The sequence below is a fragment of the Macaca fascicularis genome, chromosome X, assembly GCF_037993035.2.
Source record: "Macaca fascicularis isolate 582-1 chromosome X, T2T-MFA8v1.1".
Lineage (NCBI taxonomy): Eukaryota > Metazoa > Chordata > Mammalia > Primates > Cercopithecidae > Macaca > Macaca fascicularis.
In genome coordinates this window covers 126,836,214-126,851,204 of record NC_088395.1, presented here as the reverse complement: position 1 = coordinate 126,851,204, position 14,991 = coordinate 126,836,214, and the positions used below count along the sequence as shown (strand labels likewise).

At 42.6% G+C, this 14,991-nt stretch overlaps 1 protein-coding gene across 6 annotated transcripts in view; it reads left to right on the top strand.

Moving 5' to 3' along the window:
• The first annotated feature begins 12,646 nt into the window (after positions 1-12,646).
• Positions 12,647-14,991, top strand: part of CUL4B (cullin 4B) — a 36,138-nt gene continuing 33,793 nt past the window's right edge. For 4 of the 6 annotated variants that reach the window (XM_015444137.4, XM_074029902.1, XM_015444133.4 and 1 more), the window contains exons 1-2: positions 12,647-12,725; positions 13,475-14,017. In XM_015444137.4, coding sequence (XP_015299623.1) covers positions 12,698-12,725; positions 13,475-14,017 — 571 coding nt within the window. In that variant the 5' untranslated portion in view covers positions 12,647-12,697. Of the gene's footprint in view, positions 12,726-13,474; positions 14,018-14,121; positions 14,323-14,991 lie in introns of those variants that run through there. The other 2 variants (XM_015444136.4, XM_015444138.4) reach the window with 2 other exon arrangements.

Genomic DNA, 14,991 nt, shown 5'->3' with positions numbered 1-14,991 from the left:
GTGAAACCCCGTCTCTACTAAAAATACAAAAATTAACTGGGCGTGGTGGCACGCGCCTGTAATCCAAGCCACTAGGGAACAGTGAGCGGAGATTGTGCCATTGCACTCCAGCCTCGTCAACAAAGCGGGACTCCGTCTCAAAAAAAAAAAAAAAAAAAAAAAGGAAAAAGAAGGAAATTCTTCAGAAGACCAGAAGATCAAGAGTAATGAAACAATTAACAAAAAAAAAAATTAATAGCATGGTAGAAACAAGTTTTCCCAGAGAAAATTGGGATCAGGGGATAGTGGTCAAGAGGGCACTCCTGCTTTTACTTTGTTTTTGTTGCTTTATAGTGAGAATGAATTCATGTAATATTTTGGCAAAAACTTTAAGGTCTGATAAAATTTAGTGTTACTAAGGATATGGGGCAGTTAACGGTCATTCAGAAGGTGGGGATCATATGTTGGCACAACATTTCTGAAGGGTAAATATAACAGTGTATCGAAATTTTAAATATACCTTCCCCTTGACCCAATTCTACTTTTTCAAATATATCCTCAGAAATACTTTTATACATGCACAGATTTATGTTACAAGGATGTTCATTGGAGCATGTTTGTAGTAACAAAAATTGGAAATAACCAAATGTCCAAAAATAGGGGAATAGTTTAATAGAATATGGTATATTTTTACTGTAAAATAGTATACAGCCCTTAAAAAGAATGAGGTAGATCTCTATATACTGTCATGGACAGATCTCTAATATATATTAAGTGAAAAAAGCAAATTGTAGAGCTCTATGTACAGTAATTATGCCATTTAAAAAATATGAAAGCTTCCTATTTGTATATATACAAGTATATATGTACATAAATGCTGAGGAAGGTGATGCACCAAATTTAACAGGTAAAAGAGACACTTTTAATTTTATTTTATTTATTTTTCTTTTTTGTATGCTTGTCTGACAACCAACACTTACACTTTTTATCCTATATTCTTCTATATTGTTTAAATTTTTTCTTACAAAAAGAATGTTTATATATTATTTGCATAACTAAACAGAACTGAAAGGTGACCATTAATAGAATGTAAATAGTATGTAGAACTTCCAAAACACTAATAGTTGAAAAAAGAAACAAAGGAAATTGTCTGTTCAGCAACATGAGGTAAGAGAAAAAAGCAACAACAATAACGTGTGATAATTAGATTTTTTTTAAGTTATAGGAATATGTATCCATATATAGTATAGTATGTTGTCCTTAAAAATAGTGAAGTAGATCTGTGTATAGTGACAAGGAAAGATGTTCATGATATAATATTAAGCAAAAAATAAAGTCACAGAAAAATTTTTACTGTGTGATTTTTTTTTTTTAAAAAGCAAAAACTCTGCATGTTGGTTAAATGTATAAAAAAAGATCTTTAATCAGCAAATTTAACTGAGATTACCTTTGGGGGCTGGATTTAGTTGGGGAACAGGGACTGAGTGGAGATTTCACCTTACTTTGTAGTCAAAGGTTGTTGAGACTTGGACATTTCTTTTTCTTTTTCTTTTCTTTTCTTTTCTTTTTCTTTTTCTTTTTTTTTTTTTTTTTTTTTTTTTTTTTTTTTTTTTTTTTTTTTTTTTGAGACAGAGTTTCGCTCTTGTTGCTCAGGCTGGAGTGCTATATGGCATGATTTTGGTTCCCTGCAACCTCTGCCTCCCGGGTTCAAGCAGTTGTCCTGCCTCAGCCTCCCAAGTAACTGGAATTACAGGCATGAGCCACTACACCCGGCTAATTTTGTATTTTTTTAAATAAAGACAGGGTTTCACCATGTTGGTCAGGCTGGTCTTGAACTCCTGACTTCAAGTGATCCACTCGCCTCGGCCTCCTAAAGTGCTGGGATTACAGGCATGAGCCACCGTGCCTGGCCAAGACCTGGACATTTCTAACTGTACCTCTGGTTATATTACTCCCTTCCACATTTGATGCCCTTCAATGGTTACCCATGACTTACTAGATAGAATCTAAACTCTGGAGGGTGACATACAATATTCGCCACGATCTGAACCCAGCCCACCTCTCTGTCTTCATCTCTCACCATTCCTCCACAGGCCTACTGAACATCAGTCACACAGCATGGTAATATGGTTGTTTCAAGGTATCTGCAGGGAACTGGCTCCAGGAACGCTGCAGATACCAAAATCTGTGCACATTCGACTCCCACAGTCAGCTCTGCAGAACCCACAGATACAAAAAGTTGGCCCTCCATTTACAGGTTTCCAATCCTGCAAATCCTGTATTTTCCATCCGTGTTTGATTGCTGATGTGGAACCAGCTCATGCAGAGGGTTGACTGTATTTATTTAAAAAATAAGTGTATAAATGGACCATCACAGTTTAAACCCCAATTGTTCAAGGGTCAACTGTACTTAAACAGTTGCCTAAATGGGCTATGATCTTTCTCATGCCTCCATGTCTTTGTACACACTGTTCCCCTTTTCAAGTAATCCATAGATCTCTAGATCTCACCATCCTGATACTACAAATTAAGTTTGGATTTTTTTTTTTTTTTTTTGAGACAGAGTCTCACTCTGTCACCCAGGCTGGAGTGCAGTGGCACAATCTTGGCTCACTGCAAGCTCCACCTCCTGGGTTCACGCCATTCTCCTGCCTCAGCCTCCCAAGTAGCTGGGACTACAGGTGCCCACCACCACGCCCAGCTAATTTCTTTTTGTATTTTTAGTAGAGACGGGGTTTCACGGTGTTAGCCAGGATGGTCTTGATCTCCTGACCTCGTGATCTGCCCACCTCGGTCTCCCAAAGTGCTGGGATTACAGGCGTGAGCCACTGTGCCCGGCCTTAAGTTTGGATTTGTATGATTAATATACAGATTACAACGTTAAGCCCCCATGTTATGGACCACAGAGAGTCCATTCTTCCACCAGGTTGGAGGGTGCATCCTCTGCCCTTAAGTAATTTCCAAAAATCCACAAGGTATGCTTAAATGTTACAAAAATCAATCCTAGTTGTCATTTGTTATCTCTGCCAGCTATTCTTTCTGCATACTGCCACGGTCTGCCTTCAACAAGTCACCACTTCCTGTCTTGAAACTTTTTTTAAAAAGCCTTTTTATTTAATTTTTTTTTTTTTTTTTTTTTTTTTTTTTTTTGAGACGGAGTCTCGCTCTGTCGCCCAGGCTGGAGTGCAGTGGCCGGATCTCAGCTCACTGCAAGCTTCGCCTCCCGGGTTTACGCCATTCTCCTGCCTCAGCCTCCCGAGTAGCTGGGACTAGAGGCGCCCGCCACCTCGCCCGGCTAGTTTTTTTTGTATTTTTAGTAGAGACGGGGTTTCACCATGTTAGCCAGGATGGTCTCGATCTCCTGACCTTGTGATCCGCCCGTCTCGGCCTCCCAAAGTGCTGGGATTACAGGCTTGAGCCACCGCGCCCGGCCTTATTTAATTTTTTTAATTTTAAAAAATTTCTGCAAACACTATGGTGACTTGTGTAATTTTAATACATACAAAAGATGTATGATGTGTAATTTATGGAGCATAATTATTAAACATCCAGGACTCCATCATCTGTGCATAAGAACTAGAACATTACTGATGCTTTTGAATCTACCCAAATTCCCTTTCCCTAAATTTTCCTCCCACACTTCCCCTAGAGCAATCTCCTATCCTGGATCTTATATTAATTACTTCCCCCCGCTTTTTTGTTGTTATCTCCCTGTGTTGCTCAGGCTAGTCTCGAACTCCTGGGCTCAAGTGATCCTCTTGCCTCAGCCTCCCAAGTAGCTGGGACGACAGGTGCATGCCATATCACCCAGCTATTTTCCTTCTATACTTTAATACCTTTACCATATTATATATCTGTAAGTTTTTCTTATTTTTGAGCTTTATTTTAAAAGTTATCAAATTGTAGGTATTCTTTCGTGATTTGTGTTTTTCACATAACATTGTTTGAGACTTATGCACATGGCTGTAATTTATTCATTGTTCAATGCTGTATAATATTTCATTATGTGACTATACCACAATTTATTTAGCCATTTTCTTATCAAAGAATATTCTCTTGCCATCCTTTGAGGTCTGCATGCAGACTAGGAATAGAAAATCCTTAGCATGTCCTAAATCACTTTCGCCTTTGTGCCATGTCTCTATTTTTAACAATTAGTATATTCAAATGCAAGGATTGGCAATTTTTTTTCCTGTTAAGAACTAGTAGGAACTATTTTAGGCTCTGTGGACCATATGGTCTGTTTCAAAACTCTAAACTCTGTTGTTTTACCACAAGAGCAGCCACAGAAAACACGTAGACAAATAAATATTGCAATGTTCCAATAAAACTTTATTTACAAAAACAGGTAAAGGACAGGATTTGGTTCATGGGCTGTAGTTTCCAAACCCTGCTGTAGTTCATCTGAATTTCTGTAGTGTTGCCCAGTATTGTGGTTCTTATTATCAAGTCTGCCCTTGTCTTATTTTGCACGTGTCAAACCCTATTCTCGCCCTTTGTGATTCTCACCTCCTATATCTAAGAGTGAGCCTGACCTGTAAATCCAGTTCCTGAACCAGTGTGGCTCAAGGCAAGAAGTGTTATCTGTAGCCACAGCTCCAACAGCAAGCAGGGTATATGAGTAAGATTTGGTGCTAAGAGGCCTAAGATTGCTGTACCAGACTTGAGATTGGGATGCTGCCTTCATTTCCTTCATTAGCTCTTCAGAGTTTCTGGTTAGGACTGAAGTTACACTCTAATAACTAGTCTCCTTGCAATGTCCTGAATGTGCCTTATTCTCGCTTCCTTTAGGATTTAAATGTGCTTCCTATCTTCTTTCTTTATGCCCCCTGCTCCCTTTCACTCCCTTTGTCTGGCTAATTCCCACTCACTCTCGGGGATTTAAATTGGATTTCTTTCTCTGGAAGCTATTCTTAACTCCCTTCCCTTCCTCCACTGCACCCCACCTCACCCTCCTAGGCTGGGCCAGGTGTCCTGCCTCTGCGTTCTCATAGCAGCCTTTGTCACTCTGTCTTGTAATTGTGTGCCTTACCCACCAAATATATGACTTGGTAATAGAAATTTCCCTAAGGTGAGTGATAATTTAAAAGTTGGGCATTTAGGGATAGCTCTAAACCTACATTGCCAATTGAGAATGGAGGGCAAGGGTTGTCTTTGTATACTAAGGGAGTAGATCGTAATATGTCTGCGGGCAGGGTTCCTTCACTGTTTTCCTGGATTTGGCCAGGAGAAGCAGCCAGTTTCTACCTCTTGTGAAGATCAGCCACTGGCTGAGGGTCCAGCCAGAGAATAAACTGATTCTCAAGAACAAAATTGCCACCATCTCCTTAAATGTGCATTGCCTGCTGTTTTGTCCTATCTGCTTGATGGTGGCCTGAACTGCATGCAAGCTTGGTCTCCTTTTGGGCATTTTGATTTGGCTCATCTCAATAAAGGAGTTATTTTCTTATTCTTCATTTTTTTTTTCTCTTTGTGAGTGGGGCTCTGAACGTCTTTTTCTAACTTGTCTACTACTTGAGACTATTTTTATGGTGAGTCTCCTTACAAAACTGTAAACTATGGGAAGTACTGTATTTGGAGTCAGTGAAGAACTGAACTTAGGCCTGTGTGCTTTGTGACTTTAACAAGTAATTTTAACCTCCTTTGCTGAGCCTATTTCTTATCTGTACAGTGGGGATGGTACTTGATCTATCTCATAGTGTGTTTATGAGGATAAAATAAGATTGTATGTGAAAGTGCTTTGGAAAACTGTGAAATCAACTGCAAATTGAATTTTGTGTTATTCTGTATTCTCTCACGACGTCTAGCACCATGCCTTGCTGAGAGTAGTTGCTCAATACATTTTTGTTGAATGACCAAAGGAATTGGAGACAGAAATAATGCTGTTGGTGGGAATAAAGGACATTTAGTAATAGAAGCAGGAAAAATACATGATTTGGTAATAGAAACTTCCCTAAGGTGAGTGATAATTTAAAAGTTGGGCATTTAGGGATAGCTCTAAACCTACATACCCAATCTCTGCTCTCTGCTTTGCTTATAAAAATATTTAAATTTTATTTTAGTATGATTTTGGCGGCTTAGATAAGCTGTCAAACTTGATTAGGTTTTAAATATGCAGTCATCAAAAAGCAGGATTGGCCCTAGGCAATACTGTGAGGTCAGCAAAATGTACTCTCAGAAATCTTTCCTTCCTGGTTGGCAACTTCACCTCTCACCACTCCCTATTGCAGTGGCTTCTCCTAGTTCTGTTTACCTACAGGCTCCTAGGACTTTCCTATTAGCCTTTTTCCTCCAAGAGGCATTCACCTTAAAGGGTTAGGAACTAAGTCTCCTTGGCTAATTTGCACTTTAAAAGATTCCTAGAGAAGGAGGCAATGTGTTATCCAAATGAGTGAATAAATAATCATGACATTTCAGGCATTAAAGGGAATATAAGGGCTTATCAGCCCCATTCAAATCACAAGGCATACTTACTTCACCTACAACTACGGTTTCTCAACCTTGGAGGTATGTAGAACTACCTGGAGAGCTGCTTTCCGCCCCCCCCGCTTCAGAGTCTTACTTTGTCACCCAGGCTGGAGTGCATTGGCACCATCATAGCTCACTGCAGCTGGAACTCCTGGGCTCAAGCAATCCTCCCACCTCAGCATCCCAAAGTGCTGGGACTACAGGCATGTGCCACCACAGCCAGCTAATTTTTTGTTTTTATTTTTTGATAGAGATAGGGTCTCGTTTTGTTGACCAGGCTGGTCTTGAACTCTTGGCTTCAAGCAATCCTCCTGCCTCGGCCTCCCAAAGTGCTGGGATTACAGGCACAGGCATGAGCCACCGCACCTGGCCAAGAGCTTCTTAAAAATACTGATAATTGAGGTCCTCCTCGCAGAGATTCTGATTGAATTGGACTGACTAGGTTTGGACCTGGGTAAAGATTAAAAAACAAAAACAACTCCCAGGTCATTCTATTGTATGGTGAGTTGGGAACCCCAGATTTAAATCTAAATTGGCACTGGGTGCAGTGGCTCACGCCTGTAATCCTACCACTTTGGGAGGCCGAGGTGCGTGGATCACCTGAGGTCAGGAGTTCGAGACCAGCCTGGCCAACATGGCGAAACCCCATTTCTACTAAAAATACCAAAAAATTTAGCTGGGCGTGGTGGCGCACACCTGTAATCCCAGCTACTTGGGAGGCTGAGGCAGGAAAATCACTTGAACCTGGGAGATGGAGATTGCAGTGAGCCGACATTGCGCCACTGCACTCCAGCCTGGGTGACAGAGCCAGACTGTCTCAAAAAAAAAAAAAAAAAAAAAAAAAAAAATCTAAACTGGCCTTGTCTGTGAGAAAAAGAAAAGCTGAATGACATTAGATCAAACATTGAGCAGGGTGGGGTTGGAGGGACTTTGAGAGACATTGATAAAGTAAACAGAATGTTAAAAATAGGCCCATGCCATGGCACATCAGCTCGCCAAATATATATATAGGCCCAGCAACTCCATAATAAGCAAGTGCTTGGCAGCACCCAAGGAAGAAGTCAACTGTGGCTGGTCTGGCTCCCCACTCCCAGACCCTCAGGGAAAACAGCCTATCTCTAACTTTTAGTCCTTAAATCTGCTTTCCAGATGGTTCACAGGTATGACAGATAAAATCTCTGAGCTAAGGAAAGAAGTGCTTGAATGGTTGATGTACCAAGTCAGTAACTTCAGGCGATGTAAGATAAACAATTTTGTTAAAAATATGAAATCTGGCTGGGCGCGGTAGCTCATACCTGTAATCCCAGCACTTTGGGAAGCTGAGGTGGGCGGATCACTTGAGGTCAGGAGTTCGAGACCAGCCTGGCCAACATGGAGAAACCCTGTCTCTACTAAAAATACAAAATTAGCTGGGCGTGGTGCTGCATGCCTGCAATCCCAGCTACCTGGGAGGCTGAGGCAGGAGAATCACTTGAACCCAGGAGGCGGAGGTTGCAGTGAGCTGACATAGCACCATTGCACTCCAGCCTGGGCAACAAGAGCGAAACTCCGTCTCAAAAAAAAAATATATATACATACACACACACACACACGAAATCTGTGTTATCTATTTACATTTTACTTAGCACATAGGTTCAGCACATGTTATTACTTTCCTTGCTTTTATATAGCAATCCCAAGATGGGAAATGGATGAATTCACGTTGTGTAGTTGGATTATTTTTGCTTGAGCTTTGGCCTCCTCAGCAGCCCATTGGTGTTGACAGCATAACAAAGCCCTTATTATGATACAATCTTTACCATCTCAGCATTGCTTAGTTTGCCTTCTCTGTATTTTCGTGCTTCAAAGATGGTCCTTCAGAAAAGTAGATGAAGAAAATGGACTGCCTTTTACCTAGCAGTATTTTTTTTTTACACTTTTTTTTTTTTTTTTTTTTTTTTTTTTTTTTTTTTGGTAACAAGGTCTTACTCTGTCACCCAGGCTGGAGTGCAGTGGTGCAATCTTGGCTCACTGCAACCTCTGCCTCCTGGGTTCAAACGATTCTCCTGCTTCAGCCTCCCAAGTAGCTAGGATCACAGGTGTGTACCACCATGCCTGGCTAATTTTTGTATTTTTAGTAGAGACGGGGTTTCGCCATGTTGGCCGGGCTGGTCTCAAACTCCTGGCCTCAAGTGATCCACCCACCCTGGCCTCCCAAAGTGCTGGGATTACAGGCGTGAGCCACTGTGCCCAGCCGTTTTTTCTGTTTTGTTTTGTTTTGGTTTTATGCATTCTCAGAAAGATCTTCAGATTCTCCTGGGCAAGCAGTCTCTCCCATTCCTAAGGAGAATCCCACCCATTGGATAAGAAGGCTTCTAGGAGGGTCTGTCTAGTGGCAAGCCACTGGTATGAGATATCTGGAGAGGACCTAAAGCACCTCAGATGGCTATAACTGTATGGCATTTTACATTACACATCTTGATTCCCCAAGCACACTGGGGAATCCCTGTGATCAAAAAGGGGAAATGGGTTACACTCTGCCTTTTTAGGGAGATGTCCACAGAAATAAAGGAATTGACATTATAAAAGCAAGTCCCCTGTCTTTGTATTTCTTCCTTTACGCATATACTTACCTTTATAAACAGCTTGGTTAAAAGGCGGCCAATAATAACTACACCTCATGTGGCAGCATTGTAAAGTTTAATTAATGTTTCTAAGGTATGAGTTGAACTCACAAGATGAAAGATCCTAAATATGGAATATGTGTTAAGTGCCCAGTCTGGTTTAGTCTGATAATGGCTATAATTGTATGGTGTCCCACATTACACATCTTGATTAGTGTGGCTCCCATGAGTTCAACCTTGAAAATGTATTTTAATGTTGAGAATGTGTTTAACGTTGGTTGGCAAACATTTGGGTGTATAGAATATATGCTTCTGTTCTTCAGCTAGCCTCAGTTAGTTGGTTCTTGATGTAAAAGATATTTTACAAACCAACTTGGGAGGTTTTTTGTTTTGTTTTGTTTTGTTTTGTTTTTTTGAGACAGAGTCTTGCTCTGTTGCCCAGGCAGGAGTGCAGTGGTGCAATCTCAGCTAACTGCAACCTCTACCTCTTGAGTTCAAGTGATTCTCCTGCCTTATCCTCTTGAGTAGCTGGGATTACAGGTACCCTCCAACGTGCCTGGATAATTTTTGTGTTTTTAGTAGAGATGGGGCTTCGCCATGTTGACCAGGCTGGTCTTGAACTTCTGACCTCAGATGATCCACCCGCCTCAGCCTCCCAAAGTTTTGGGATTACAAGCCTGAGCCATCTAGCCTTGTTTTGTTTGTTTGTTTGTTTGTTTGTTTTGTAACAAGGTCTCATTCTGTCGCCCAGGCTGGAGTGCAATGGTATAATCTTGGCTCTCTGCAACCTCTGCCTCAGGTTCAAGGGATTCTTTTGCCTCAGCCATTTGAGTAGCTGGGATTACAGGCGAACACCACCATGCCCGGCTCCTTTTTGTATTTCTAGTGGAAACGGGATTTCACTATATTGGCCAGGCTGGTCTGGAACTCCTGGTCTCATGTGATTCACCCACGTTGGCCTCCCAAAGTGCTGGGATTACAGGTACGAGCCACCACATGTGGCCGGATCTGTGCTTTTTAAAACCAAGATATAACTCAGAAGACTGAAGGGCTTAGATAACCATGTGAGATAGGGAACTATTATTACTAGAATGTAGTTATATATTAACAGGACTCAGCTCTCATTTAGGTTAGTAGAAAAGTTTATCTTTGTATGGCAAAAGCAGCTTTCTCTTATCTTTATGTCCATTCCCTTTCAGTTGCACTAATATTTGTAATTTTTTAAATGGCTAGTACTTCATATACCCTCCTAAAGAATTTAACTACATGAATTAGAACAAACAACTGTGTTCATTAAATCCTGAAAATGAGCCAGTTAATCCTCCCTTATAAAGACACAGCATTATTTTATTCACATGCGATGAAATAGTTAATTCAATAAGTATTTACCCTGCGTTTACAGTAGTTCAGAGTTTTGTGAAATGTGAGACACGATAAAGGAAAACTCAATGTTTTAAGGCATCTTTCCTGGCCTTAAGAGTTTACTGTTTCTATTTGGGCAGCAAGAACTATATGGTAGGCCCAGCACTTTGGGAGGCTGAGGCGGCAGATCACTTGAGGCCAGGAGTTTGAGACCAGCCTGGCCAACATGGCAAAACCCTGACTCTACTAAAAATACAAAACAATTAGCAGGCATACTGATATGCGCCTGTAGTCCCAGGTACTCAAGGAGGCTGACGCACAAGAATCGCTTGAACCCAGGAGGCAGAGGTTGCAGTGAGCCAAGATTACACCACTGCACTCCAGCCTGGGCGACACAGCAAGATTCTGTCTCCAAAACCAAACCAAACCAAACCAAAAAACCTATGTGGTATATTCAAAACAGATAGGAGTGCTTCCATCTGTCCCTTTTCAGGCCCCTGTCTCCCTTCTCAGGGGCCTTGGGTTCTAAGTTCCATTAGAGCCTTGCTTTCAGCAGGCTGTCATCAAATAGCAATGATATCGTTTAATAATGCCAAAGGTTGATTTGCATTTTAATCAGGGACTTTTCAAGACACAAAAACAAGTAGGCCTGTTTAAACAAAGTTAGAAAGTTATTTATTTGCAGGGTTCTGATTCACCTATCACAAGCTATACCATACAAGCTGCTTTTACTCCACTCACAATCCTGTCACTCCTGGTTTGTAAAAGCTCTGCTTGCTGGATTGTCTCCCTGCTATCTATGATTGCCTACAGAGTAGACTCCAAATTCTTGGCTTGGTGTGCCAGGCCCTTTTGAGCCTCATCTTCCTTACTCCCAGCTAGACATCCTACTTCCCAGCCTCACTGCACTTTCCATGTTTCCATAAACAGGCCAGGCCCTTTCACTCCTTGCTTTGCCCTTGTTTCCATTCCCCAAAATGCCTTTCATCCTGTTCCCTCTTGTCTTTTTGGCAACTCCCACTTTGAGGCACAGCATAAACACAATCTCTGTAAAACTATTCCTATTCCAGATTTCCCCCAAATTTCTTGTTTTGCCTCTTCTGACAGCACTTTGTATATCTGTCATAGTATTGTTATGGAAATTAGTTTTGAAACTATCTTCCCTTACTGGCTTCTCAAGGGCAGAGACCTTGCATAGTGTCTTACCATACATGCTCACTGAATGCTTTTGCAGTTAGAATGATCAACAGGTTGGCAAATTTAGTTCTATTTGACATTGTGTTACCTCCCTCTGAGAATGCCCCAAGGTTAAGTAAAAACTCCCAACAGGGAATTTACAAGGTTGATTGTTGCTAATTTAACTAAATTTAAAGATTTTTAAAATCAGTCATCAAATGTAAAGCGGGGGCTCATGAAACACATTGGTAGAAAACATTAACTTTTGCCAATATTGTTCTAAAATGTCTCCTTTGGGACAGCGTGTAAGCTGAGATTTGGCAAAAGAAGGAAGTGGGTCTTAGCTTTGGTCTATAAATTAGAGTTAAGGACTGATAGAGTGGGGGTTAGGACGGTCCTGGGCACAGTGCTCAGTGGGTGAGTGGTTAGTTACCTTTCTATTTCTTCGCCTTAGAATACACCCTTAATTTGGCCAGCCAGCTTAGAAAATGCTCCTGGTAGGAAGATAAAAGGATTTACAGCTACATGAAAGAGAAAGGCATCAAAACTCAGGCCTTATTCAGCCTTGGGTCTGTGGTGCCTTGAGATAAAAGAGAAACAATTTATAGCGGCACCGAATCAAAAAGTCCTTTTCTTCCTATCTTAGCTCGTTTTCTTCTCCTTTCCTATCTTAACATCGGGACATTCCTCTCCAGTAACGGGCATAATAGCATGATTATGTTTTCCTCTATTTAGGGTTACTCCCCTAGCCTTGCAACCACTCCTTATTCCTTTATCTCTTTCAAAGTTTCCATTCTCCCGGACCTTTACATTTTATTTCGTCCCTCCCTCTCTCCTCCTCTTCCTCCTCCTCCGTTTTCCCAGCTAGCTCACTCCGCCCCTCGCCGTCACTACCTTCCCTCCCCGAGGCTCCTTCCCGCTCCTCCCCGTTCCTCCCGCCACCCCCCCCCCACCCCCTCGCCTTCAGAAAGCTCCAATCAGGAGCTCCGAAGGTGTCTCGAAGGCCCGCCCCCTCCTCCCATCCACTTTTCTTCCCCCCAATTTCTCCCTCCCCCCTTCCCCCCCCAACTCAAGTCCTGCGGGCCTGGGGGCTTCGGGATCTGGGCGCTATGAAAAGTGTCTGCCCAGTCACTTCCGGTAAGGGCGCTGCGGCGCGGAGCTTCCCGCGGGACCGTTAAGGAGCGAGTGGGAGTCCCCGGTGGGCCAGGGAAGGAAGGCGCTGCCAGGAAGGGGGAGCGCGAAGGAGAGCGGGAGCCGGAGCGAACTAACGCGAGCGTCTGGGGCACTTTAGCCGCCCCTTCCCAGCCGCCCCCTCACGCGCGAGCTCACCCGCCCCCCGGGCGGCTGCAGCGCTTCCCTCACCCCCAATCCCTGAGGTTGGCACCGCCCCTCCCTCGGTGCCGCGTGACCGGAAATGGCGCCATCTTTAGCCTCTTGTGCTATTGACAATAACAAGCCCTGGTTCTTTCCCCCTCCCCCTTTCCCCCAACCACAGCCTCTCCCCTCCCAGGGAGAGGGAGAAAAGGAGGAGGAGCTGCAGCCTCACAGACTCGCTGAGTCGCTCCTGCAGAAAGGGGGGGAGAGAGATCGAAAAGCAGGGGAGGGGGACGGCACGGCCGTTTACCTGTCTGCCTCCTCATTCGCTCTCCCCCCTCGTTCTGCTCACTCCTGGTGTCAGCCTATCCGCCTTCCCAAACCCTCCCATTCCCCCGGTGTAGCCCCCCCCGCCTTCACTTTCCTTCTCGTCCTCTGTGTTTCTCCTCTCTTCTTTCTTCCCTTCCCCCTCTAGCATTGCCACCTTCTCTCCTACACGCACGCAGGCATATAAACGTAGGTTTTTGATGCTCCTCTGCCTGTTGACCCCGCTATTTTCATGTTTCCAACAGGTTTTTCTTCCCCCAGTCCCTCAGCTGCTGCTGCTGCTCAGGAGGTCAGATCTGCCACTGATGGTAATACCAGCACCACTCCGCCCACCTCTGCCAAGAAGAGAAAGTTAAACAGCAGCAGCAGTAGCAGCAGTAACAGTAGTAACGAGAGAGAAGACTTTGATTCCACCTCTTCCTCCTCTTCCACTCCTCCTTTACAACCCAGGGATTCGGCATCCCCTTCAACCTCGTCCTTCTGCCTGGGGGTTTCAGTGGCTGCTTCCAGCCACGTACCGATACAGAAGAAGCTGCGTTTTGAAGACACCCTGGAGTTTGTAGGGTTTGATGCGAAGATGGCTGAGGAATCCTCCTCCTCCTCCTCCTCATCTTCACCAACTGCTGCAACATCTCAGCAGCAGCAACTTAAAAATAAGAGTATATTAATCTCTTCTGTGGCTTCGGTGCATCATGCAAACGGCCTAGCCAAATCTTCTACCACCGTCTCTAGCTTTGCTAACAGCAAGCCTGGCTCTGCTAAGAAGTTAGTGATCAAGAACTTTAAAGGTAACCAAGGCCAAAATCCATAATCACCTAATAAGGATTTGACACTCGAGGGGTCACGTGCTCTATTTATGTTAATATATTAAACAGTTTGGAGGTGGCCTAATGTTTTATGCATAATCAATGAGGTGGAGGGGAGGTCCTTTTTTGGTGGAGGGTTCATTTTCCGGGGGTGGTTAGGATCCTTGTGCTGAAGCATACACCGGGTGTTTCTGTGCAGTATTTTGAGGTTTTTTTTCAGCCTATTGTATTTAATCTGTTATTCCTTATAACACTGACAATCGGTATGATTGATCCGGATTTTACAGGTGAGAAATTTGTATTCTAAAGAGGTTTATTTATTTCAGGTGCATAGCGAGCCTTGGCACTGCTGGGATTTTTATTTTTATGCTTCAGTAGGCCACATTATCCAATGCCTAGAAATGCAGGTAGCAATAGTGATCTTTTTGTGCTCAAATAATATTTATAATTAGATTTACACTGTATTCATGAAACTCATTTGGAAGCAATATTAGAAGAAAAATTTATGTTCTCTGTATTTCTTTCCAAAGGTAGGGTTTGAAAGTGAAAAACATTGTGTATACACAGAAGTAGTAAGTCTGTGTACCACTAGTCTAAAGATAGGAACAATTACTACATCTATTTTTTCCATCACTAAAATGGATTTTAAAGTATCGACTTGCAGCTTTTAGGAAAATTTGTTCAGACCGTGTTTGAGATATGTGAGGAGAGTATTATGAATGCATTGATGCAAATATAAAATAAGCAATTTTTAAAACTGTATTTGAGCTGAATTTTTATCTGTTGAATGTGTTTCTGTTTTTCTGACTGACTTTTCAACACCCTTAACTGCCAGGTAATCAGTGCTACAGTGTTTATTAAATAGGGAAGTAAATGAATGAACTTAAGTAATATTTATGAGATAAGTGCTTTGTGGCTGAATATTAGTATTGAGAAGATCAGGTTCTCTATGCTTG